General features: G+C 26.2%; 1 protein-coding gene across 1 annotated transcript; it reads left to right on the plus strand.

Moving 5' to 3' along the window:
• Nucleotides 1–7,009: 7,009 nt before the first annotated feature.
• On the plus strand, nucleotides 7,010–9,120 carry LOC124942694 (shikimate O-hydroxycinnamoyltransferase). Its single transcript, XM_047483239.1, has 2 exons — nucleotides 7,010–7,520; nucleotides 8,048–9,120. Exons 1-2 carry the CDS (start codon nucleotides 7,113–7,115, stop codon nucleotides 8,945–8,947), a joined length of 1,308 nt encoding a protein of 435 aa, XP_047339195.1. The 5' UTR covers nucleotides 7,010–7,112; the 3' UTR covers nucleotides 8,948–9,120.
• The last annotated feature ends 1,896 nt before the right edge of the window (nucleotides 9,121–11,016 follow it).

Here is an 11,016-nt window from a genome sequence, read left to right on the forward strand (position 1 = left end):
CCTCGAAGACTCGATGAGGAAGGTTATAGTCAAATTCCAGAGATAAATTTTATTGACATTTTTTCTCTAGTTGTGAAACATATTTTGATTCGAGTATTACTTGGCATTGTGGCGATGCATATTTTGGAGCTTGAGCAACTAGATGTGAATACCGTGTTTCTATATGGGGTTTTAGATGAAGACATCTATATGCATCAACCTAAATGATTTATAGTTTTAAGAGAAGATGATTTATTATTTGAAGAAATTCCTTTATGGTTTAAAACAATCGCCAAGGTAGTGGTATAAAAGTGTCGACTCTTTTATGACCACTTATGACTTCAAAAGAAATGATTTTGATAGTTTTATCTACTTCAAAATCCTTTATTTGTTGAACATTTTTTATGTTAATCTTGTGAGTTCTCCATTTATAACTAATTTTAAACTCTCTTCAACTATGTCACCTCAATTTGATGAAGATATCAAGTAATTATTACGAGCTCCATATTTCATTGCAATTGGTTCACTTATGTATGTAATGGTTTGTACTCGATTATATTTGATATATTTAGTAAATGTAGTTAGTACTAGAAGATACCTGATAAATTTAGGTAAATAGTATTGGAGAGCACAATGGATCTTACATTATTTGAAAGGTTCAACGGATGTTCACCTACAGTTTGATAGGACTAGAGATGGAGTTGTCAGTTCTGTTAACTCTCATTAAGTTGACGATCTTGACGAAAGAAGATTGTTTAAGGTTTTGTTTATGTATTGGCGGTTGTGCGATTAGTTGGAAAACAACTCTACAAAGTTCAATCACGTTGTCTACTATTGTGGTAGAACATATAACTATTACAAAAGTTTGTAAAGTTGGTGTTTTGCTGAAAGATCTATTCAAGGAATTCAATAAGGATTTATAGATGACAATAGTCTTTATGATAGTCAAAATGATATTTTTCTGACGAAGCACATTGATGTACGATATCATTCTAAACGTGATGTTATTGCTCGTGGTGATATTGATATGAGCAAAATTAATAATGTTAATAATCTTGTTGATATAATGATGAATACGCTCCCCATTGCTAAGTTTGAGCATTGCTCGAACATAGTTGGTATTGGTTGTTGAAGCCTATAGGGCTTTTGGAAGAGGTTGAGATGCTATGGTTATTGTCTATATTTTGAAGATAAACATTTTCTTTTGAAATACTCAATTCGTGTTAAGGTGGAGATTGTTAGATTATGGTTACCCAGATAGGATTTGATCGGGGTATGAGCATAGGCTCGCGATATAATAAAATAATATAAAAATAAAATAAAATCCTAACTAATTGATATTGGGCCCATTATGCCCAATTATGTGACTATAAATATATATTTTTACTTTAATTATTCATATATTGTTATTTAACAATAATATTAAAAATATTAAGCATAAATTATTCTTTAATAATGTCAAATACATTTAATATTGTCTAATGTATTAATAATTTAATAAGTTAATTGGAACTAATAATAATATTAAATAAAATGAATACTGTTTAATGTATTAATAATTTAATAAGTTAACTGGAACTAATAAATTCCTAATAAACTAATAAAATTAATTATTATAAAAAAAATACTCAACTGTAGTAAACATTTATTATCAAAAAAGTAATATACTTATATTTGCTTCTCCAAATTCATTTTTCTATCTCATCCATGCACGGTTGCAAATTATTGACATGAATTAGGTAAATATTTATTGGGATTTGAGTTATTGAGTTTTATTTTGAGATGAATTACTTGTGATATTACGTTGTGATTATTAGTTTAAAAATAAAATGTGTTTGATTATAATCTTTTGCGTGAACTTATTACGTAAAATTATTACGTAAAATTATTGTAACAGTTTATTACGTAAACGTTTATACAACTGTTTATAAACGCTAAATCAAACAAGTCCATAATTATCTCATCCATGCAAAGTTGCAAATTATTGACATGAATTAGGTAGATATTTATTGGGTTAATTTTGAGATGAATTAGTTTTATGAGTTTATTTTGTGTTTTTAAATATTTTGTACTTATAATGAACTAGATGAAAGATTGTCTAGTTGGGAAACCATGAGGGTATCAACTAAAAAATTAAAATTATTTTTTTAAATATTTGTTTCTAATATTAATTTAGATGAATTAATGTTATAAAATATATTTAATTATATATATTAGTAAATTTAATAAATAAAAAATTTAAGTCGGTAACATTCTATTGTATAAACTTGTATCAGTTGAAGTTATTTAAATAATATAACCTAATTAAAAATCATTTTATTTTATTCATTTTTTAAATCACTTAATTATTAAATAAAATACTAAAATATTATTTATTTTAAATTATTATATTTTATTTTATAATATTTTTATTAAAATAATTCATCTATCTTTAAAATAATCTTACATTATTATTGGGATAAAATCATATTTTTATCTAAAAATTCAATCATAATATCAATTACTTAATTAATTATTTTATCAATTTAAATATTAAAATTATTCTTTATTTTTTTTAAATATAAATTAATTATTAAATAAAAATATAGAAACAGGAAAAAAAAAATTGGTAAAAAAATTAAAAAATATATTATTTTTATTTTAATTAAACAAAAATTATTATTAAAAAAAATCCAAACAAAAACTCGTTAACCACCTCCTCAAACGGAGTTTTATAAAGAATTTCACCAACTCCCAACCACCAGTAGACAGTTACTTCAATTGCTTTAATGGCCTACTCTTAACTTCTTTTTTTTCCTTTTCCATAACCAAAAATTTCAATATTTTTAGTGTTAAACTATTTTAAGCAAGAGATTAAATATTTAATGTTCACTACAATATTTATGATTTAAAAGAGTGAGAATTAATAATATAATCATACACCATAGTCAATATTTAAAAAGTAAGGAAAATATAAAATATGAAGAGAAAAAATAATCGTTATTTATAATTGTTTGATAAAAAAGTGTTCTTTTATTGGTTTATTTATTAAAATATTTTTATTTATTTAAAATTTAAGTTGAACACAAATAAAAATATAGGTGGTTTGACGATTATAATAATAGTGATAAGATAAAAAAAAAAATATTTATAAAAAAGTATGTAAAAATCTAAAAAATTAATAATTATATATATATAAATAAAGGAGTTCTTAGGATTAGCTTAATTAAGCTTATTTTCAATTTATTTACTCTTTGTTTAATCCTTAAAGGTTAGTATATTTTTTTTTAGAAAAATGATTGGGAGAGAGAATTTGGGTGAGGGAATAAGAGCATCTCTAGTGCATGTCATCTCCAGCGCATGACATGTCGGACGGGACAGCGTGGAAAAGAGCAGGTCATTGTTTTTATTTATTTTTTGCACTGTAGGTGAAAGCAAAAGGAAGACAATGCCCTCTATGCCGGTCATACTATGACATTTTCATTATTATATAATTAATATTCCTATATTAAACTAAAATATAAATTATATATTTAATTATACTATTTTTTCTACTATTTTTAATAACATTATAATAACATTAAATAAATATATATTCTAAAATTTTAGAATAACATAGGAATATTAATTATATATTTAATTATAAAAATATTATAATATATTTTAAATTATAAAAATATTTTATATTTTATTATAATATAAAAATATTAGTTATATATTTTTAAATTTTTCTATAATATAAGAATATTAGTTAAATATTCTCAAATTTATTCTTTTAATGTTTTTAATATTATAATATATTTTAAATTATTAAAATATTTTATATTTCAATTTATTTAATATTAGTTATATGTATATTTAATTAATAAATATATATTTTAAATAAATTAATATAATTTTTTATTAATTATATTAACACGTTTTAAGTTTTAAGGGTTTAAATTCTCAAATTTTCCTTAACGGTTTAAATTCTCAAATTAAAAATATTATTTATAATAGTATAAATCAGTTATTTATTTAAAATGGTATAAATAAAATTCACATTTAAATTATTTAGATAAGAGGGTGGGTGGAAGCATTGGAGTGTTTTGTCGCATTGGAGTGTTTTGTCCAAGTACAACATGTGTCAGCTTTGTGTTGAGGTGGAATATTGATTTGACAAATTAAGAGGGGTTGTGCGCTGATGATGCTCTAAGAGAGGAATGACATGGCACAATATGATTGACTTAAAAAATTAAATAATTTTTCTCTCTTCTCTCCTACTCCCATTTTTCTCTTTTTTCAACCAAGGTGATGTCAAGTCATTTTCTCTCTCCTTCTATCCTTCAAATTCCCTCCCCTATCACTTTTTATTTTTATTTTATATAATTCAACTTATTTAAATCTCTAAAATTGGGTGTATTTAATATGTTTAATCGGTTTTCGTTTATCATTCGTATACTTGTTGCAGATATGCGGTTTAATCATTAAAATGCTTATATTTGTTTGGTTTTTTTTATACACAAATATATTTGCTGAAATTATTATAACAATTTATTAAGCAATAACTAATTATTCACCTCTCTATAAGTTCTATCAAACTAATCCTAAATAATGTTAATTGAGACGTGCTAGACATGCACTTAAAAAGCATTGAATATCTACAAAAATAATTATCTGACATTTTCCTCGAATCTTTTCTCGAAAAATACAATTATCTGGAAGTTTTCATTTTTTTTCTTTTATGTGTCATACACACAGATGATATAAGGTTTTGGTCACCATCTCACCAACTCCCATTTATTTTTATTTATTTATTTTGCATAACACTCATCCTTTCTTAGATATTCTTTTTCTTACCAACTCTTGATAATCTTCTTTTGGGCTTGTTTGATGTCTTATTTGTTAAGGATTTATTAATTATTGAAAATTTTTGTTTGGTAACTTTTTTTTATTTAATTATTAAATTATTGAATTATTATAATATTTTTATATTTAAAATTTATAAAAATAAAGTATAAATTAAAAAATCAAATAATTTTATAGTTAAAAAAATCGAATAATTTTATAGTTAAAAAAATGGTATGAATATAAATATTGTGATTGAATATATATTATTTATAATTAAATTATTATTTATTTAATTACTAATTAATATATATATATATATATATATATATTAAAATACCGTATATGGACATGCCCAGATTATAAATAAAATTTATTTGTGATTAGCATGCCAATGTTGACATACTAATGTGCACTCCATGTGGTTTTATATTTTGTATTATGGCCTTGTTATTAATTACTTATAAAATTTATTTATTTATTTATTAAATCAAATAATTTATTTATTAATATATCTTATTTTTTTTAATAATTAAATCAATTAATTTATTATAATATTTAAAAATAATTTATTATTAAATATTAATACACTTTTAAAGTATTTTTATTAAATAATTAAATTTTTATAATTATACCAAATAAGATTATTTAAATAACTTAAATGAGTTTTTATAAATAACTCAAATTCTTATTATTTCTTTATTTGAAGAAAGAGAATTAAATATGGCATTTCAAAAGAATGTCAGATAAATTGTGTAAAAAAATATTTGATTTTACTTATAAAAAATTGTATTTTCTTTGCAATTTAATCACTTTGTTAAAAATGGAAAAACAATTTATGCACATCTTAAAAATTGGTCAAAATATTATTTTGTTCCACATTTTTTAATTTACTTTTCACATAATTAATTAAAAGATTCCTTAATTCAATATAACTTTTAATAGAAAGTGTAGAAAAAATATTTCAATATTTTTTTAAACAATTTATAAATACAATTTCATCTGTTTCAATTTTAAACATTTTTTTGGAATTGAACATTAGACATTATTTCTTAAATAAGATTTTTTTTTTTTTATCTTTTGAGTTACTATAATATTTTATATCTCTAGATAATTAAGTATAATTTAATGAAATATCTATTTTTTTTAAAGTAATTATAATTATAAAAAATATAACAAAATAATATATATTTTAAATAAAGGTTAAACTAATGAGTTTATCATAATAATGCATCATATTTTTATCATTAAAAAAATTAAATTAAAATGAAAGGTATATAAAGTAAATTGTTAATCTCCACTCAGATTAGTAATGCAAAATAACTCAATACTTTAAATGAGTCAAACAAGTGATGGTCCCCTAATAATTTGTAACTATTTCAATTTTGACTACATTAATATATATGTAATTGTTGTAAACTTTCAACTTAATATTGACCATGTCAATATTTAAAATTATCGCATTCTAATTATAGAATATTTTTTTAATTTAAAATTTAAGGGGAAAGACTCAAACCCATGAACACAAGGAAATGTGTTTAATTCACAGTGTAACATGATTAAAAAAGAAAATTTACATAAATGACCTCATGTGTATGTGTTTGATCATGTATTCCAATTATTTTCAATTAAATAACTATTTTATCAATCATTACTTATTTTTAATTACATCATCTTACACTATTATGTTTAGTTGGTATCAACCATTTTTTTAATAATTAATAATTTTAAAAAAAAGATTGATTGTTTTGTGATTTTGATTAGGTGAGTTCTTTTTTTATTAAAAAAATTGTATATAATGATAATATATATTTTTAAATATGAGAATATTTTAATTAATGAATAAATACTAAAATCAATTAGGTAGTGAATTAAATATTATAATCGGTCAAAATAACATAATATTACGTTATCATTTACTTTATTACCTAAAATATTATTTTAAAAGTGATAAAATAATAACTTTAATTCAAATTTTTAGAAATATTATTTTGATTATTCAGTCAAAATAATTTAAAAAAATCCTTTTCACATACAAATAATATATTTTTATAAAACAACTTAAATTACTTTCTAAGAATTGTACATTTATAACACAAACCAAACATGTCTTAAAATTGAGCGGTCGTCTTATACAGGCGTGGTAGGTGAACTATTTTTAATTAATAAAAAATAAATAATTACACTATCACATTATATAATACCATGTAAGAAGGATTCATCATTAAGTCTATGTGCTTCACCAAATCCCCACCCATACTTTCTCTCTTTCAAGATAACATTTTCCAATTGTTCATTCATTTTCTCTCAATTTCCCCTCTCAAATTATGAAGATCCATGTGAAGGAATCAACGATGGTGGTTCCGGCGGAGCAAACGCCGTCGCGGAGGCTCTGGAACGCGAATGTCGACCTTGTGGTTCCGAGTTTTCACACCCCGAGCGTTTATTTCTACAGACCGAACGGATCGGTTAATTTCTTCGATTCCTCGGTCATGAAGGCGGCGCTCGGTCGTGTTCTTGTGCCGTTTTATCCTATGGCGGCTAGGTTAGCTAGAGATGAGGACGGAAGAATCGAGATCGATTGTAATGGTCAAGGTGTTTTGTTCGTGGAGGCGGAAACTGATTCGATTATCGATGATTTTGGGGATTTTGCGCCCACGTTGGAACTCCGACAGCTGATTCCGCCGGTGGATTATTCAAAGGAGATCTCTTCTTATCCCCTTCTGGTTTTACAGGTAGGTTTTATTTTGAGATTGAAGATGTTTGTTAATTATGTCCTTGATGTTTATCTAATGTTTAATTTAGTCTTTAAACTTTAAACTTTGTTTTACAGATAATTATGAACATATTAAATTGAAATATTTCTTCAAAATATAAAATTAAATAATTTGTTTACCTTTTATTTTATTCAAGTTTTTTTTTTTTAAGTAATATCATAATTTCGACTTTCTTTTCAAAGGTTTTTTTTTTATTGTGTAAAGAAGAAACAAAAAACAAATTACAAATTCGGACATTATTTTGTCAAATAAGTTAATGTAGTCTGTTTGGTTTGCTTTATTATAAAAATTTAGGCACAATCAAACATTCTTTTTATAAAAAATTATATATTTTATTATTATATATTAAAAAAAACTTCTAAAATCTCTTTTTTCCGATCCTAGGATGCTTATCTCGAATTTAGTATTTCATTTTTTTTTTCTTAATATTTTCAAAATGCTCTTTAATTCTCAAATTAACATTTACATATCAATTATTTTTTTAGGTGACATATTTCAAATGTGGAGGAGTATCTCTCGGTGTCGGTATGCAACATCACGTGGCCGATGGAGCCTCCGGTCTCCATTTCGTCAACACATGGTCCGACGTTGCACGCGGACTAGACGTCTCACTCCCTCCCTTCATCGATCGAACCCTACTAACCGCTCGTGACCCACCACAAGCCCAATTCGACCACATCGAATACAAACCACCACCTTCAATGAAAACCACTCAAAACAACGACAACCCTCCCGATTTCATCCCCGAGACAACCGTTTCAATTTTCAAACTAACTCGTGAGCAACTCAACATTCTCAAAGGCAAAGCAAAGGAAGACGGTAACACAGTCCCCTATAGTTCCTACGAAATGCTCGCGGGCCATATCTGGCGTTGCACATGCATGGCCCGCGGGCTTCCGGAGGATCAAGAGACAAAGTTGTACATTGCGACTGACGGACGGTTTAGACTCCAACCGCCACTCCCGGTCGGATACTTTGGAAATGTGATCTTCACCACTACTCCTTTAGGTAAGGCAGGGGATCTTCAAACGAAACCGACTTGGTTTTCGGCTGGAATTATCCATGACGCGTTGGGGAAGATGAATAATGATTATTTGAGATCAGCTTTGGATTATTTGGAACTTCAACCGGATCTTAAAGCACTTGTTAGAGGAGCTCATACGTTTAAGTGTCCAAATTTGGGAATAACAAGTTGGGCTAGACTTCCAATTCACGATGCTGATTTCGGGTGGGGCAGACCCATATTTATGGGACCCGGAGGTATTCCGTTTGAAGGGCTTTCGTTTGTGCTTCCAAGTCCGATCAATGATGGAAGTTTGTCGGTTGCTATATCCTTGCAGACTGAGCACATGAAGCTATTCCAGAAGTTCTTCACAGATATATAATAATATAACGGGTATCTCAAAGCTGGTTTTTTTTTTTTTTTTTTACTTATTTGGGTTTTATTTTATTTGTTTTTTTTTTATCATAATGGATCTTGTTTACATATGGGTCTACAAACTCTTAAGTCTCAATCGTTTCTAATTAATTATATGACTTCATGGTATTAAATAATTTATGCTTCTAATTTTGTATATATTTTTTATAGGATTTGCCAACCCAAATTTTCAATTTTGATGCAATAATACTTTATGGGTTGGATTCAATTAAAATTAAAATTTATGGGGTAACAAAACAAAATTGTTAAGTTGAACAATGTTGTTTTGACTTGACTTAGAGCTAGTTTAATATTGGAATATTTTGAGTTTTTTTTATTAGTGTAAAGAAAAAATATTTTGTTGAATGAAAATTTAGATTAATTATTTGGGTATTTAATTAGTCTATTGTTAAAAATGTTTTTGTGTTAATTAATTATAAAAAGTGGATGTGCTATGAGCACAAATATTGACTTTATATATATCATGTCTTCTCACAAGTGGGTTGGTAATAATTATATGCTAAAATCATATCGATTCTCTAACAAAATAATATTTCAAAATAAAAGTTCAATAATGGAGATTAAAATAAGGTATAAATTAATTAGGTTGGAGTTGGGATTTTATAAGAAAATGAAATAATATTTTTTTTCTCAAAGCTGATTTTTTCTTCATATTTTTTTAAACCAATTGGCTCATATCTAAGTGTGAACTAATTAATAGAAAGAAAATTGATTAAATAAATCTAGCTGATTTAATCGGTCAAAATTTGATATATGATATAATGATTGATTGGTGAATTCAATTCGATTTTTTTACAATTTGACATGAAAAAGTTTGTTGTAAAAATAATTAATCAATATAAGAATTATTTATGCATTATTTGAAAACAAACTAAATATGATAATAGCAGCTCAATATATAATTTATTTTATATAAAATATAATTTGTTTGTAACAAAATGAATCACGATAATTTGTAGGCATAAAAATATATATAATATATTTTTTATTTATAAATATTTTAAATAAAATTAATATTATTTAAATTTAATAAATTTAAAATTAATTTCAGTTCGTAAAAATTAAGTTTAATATTAAACTTAAAATTAACATATATTTTATCCACTCGACACCCCACCTAACTTTTTTATATATTTTTTTATCCCATCGGGGATCCACCCACCAATTTTAGTCGACCTCAATTGATAACACATATTTTATCTCTCGTTAAACTCAACCACCAATCTTAATTCTGATCTCACACTCGATAAATCACTCGCCTGACCTTCATCTCGTGACCTTGCACTTTCAAATTCTCGTCAAATCAACCACTAATTCTAACCTCACACTCGACAAACCACTCACCACCTGATCTCCATCTCGTAACCTTACACTTTTAAATGCTCGTCAAATCAACAACTAATTTCGACTTCACACTCGACAAACCACACACCACCCGACCTTCATCTCGTGACATCACACTTTCAAATGTTTGCCAAACCAACAACTAATTCCGACCTTATTCTCGACAAACCACCCATTACCCGACCTCCATCTCGTGACCTCACACTTTCAAATGCTCGTCAAACTAACAACTAATTCCGACCTCACACTCGACAAATCACCCACCAACTAACATACATCTCGTGACCTCACACTTTCAAATGCTCGTCAAACCAACAACTAATTTCGACCTCACACTCGACAAACCACCCACCATCCAACCTCCATTTCGTGACCTCACACTTTCAAATGCTCGTCAAACCAACAACTAATTCCGATCTCACACTCGACAAACCACCCACCACTCGACCTCCATTATTGACCTCACACTTTCAAATGCTCGTCAAACCAACCAATAATTCCGACCTCACACTCGACAAACCACTAATCACCCGATCTCCATCTTGTGATCTCCCACTTTCAAATGCTCTCCAAACTAACCACTAATTCTAACTTCACACTTTCAAATGCTTACCAAACCAACCACTACTTCCGACTTCATACTTTCAGATGCATCGTATCTTTTGTTTAAAA

The sequence above is a fragment of the Impatiens glandulifera genome, chromosome 6, assembly GCF_907164915.1.
Source record: "Impatiens glandulifera chromosome 6, dImpGla2.1, whole genome shotgun sequence".
Taxonomy (NCBI): Eukaryota; Viridiplantae; Streptophyta; class Magnoliopsida; order Ericales; family Balsaminaceae; genus Impatiens; species Impatiens glandulifera.

Coding starts and splice junctions, on each gene's coding strand:
- LOC124942694 (XM_047483239.1), top strand. CDS start 7,113: ATGAAGATCCATGTGAAGGAATCAACGATGGTGGTTCCGGCGGAGCAA. Junction 7,521..8,047: donor ATCCCCTTCTGGTTTTACAG/GTAGGTTTTATT, acceptor TTATTTTTTTAG/GTGACATATTTCAAATGTGG.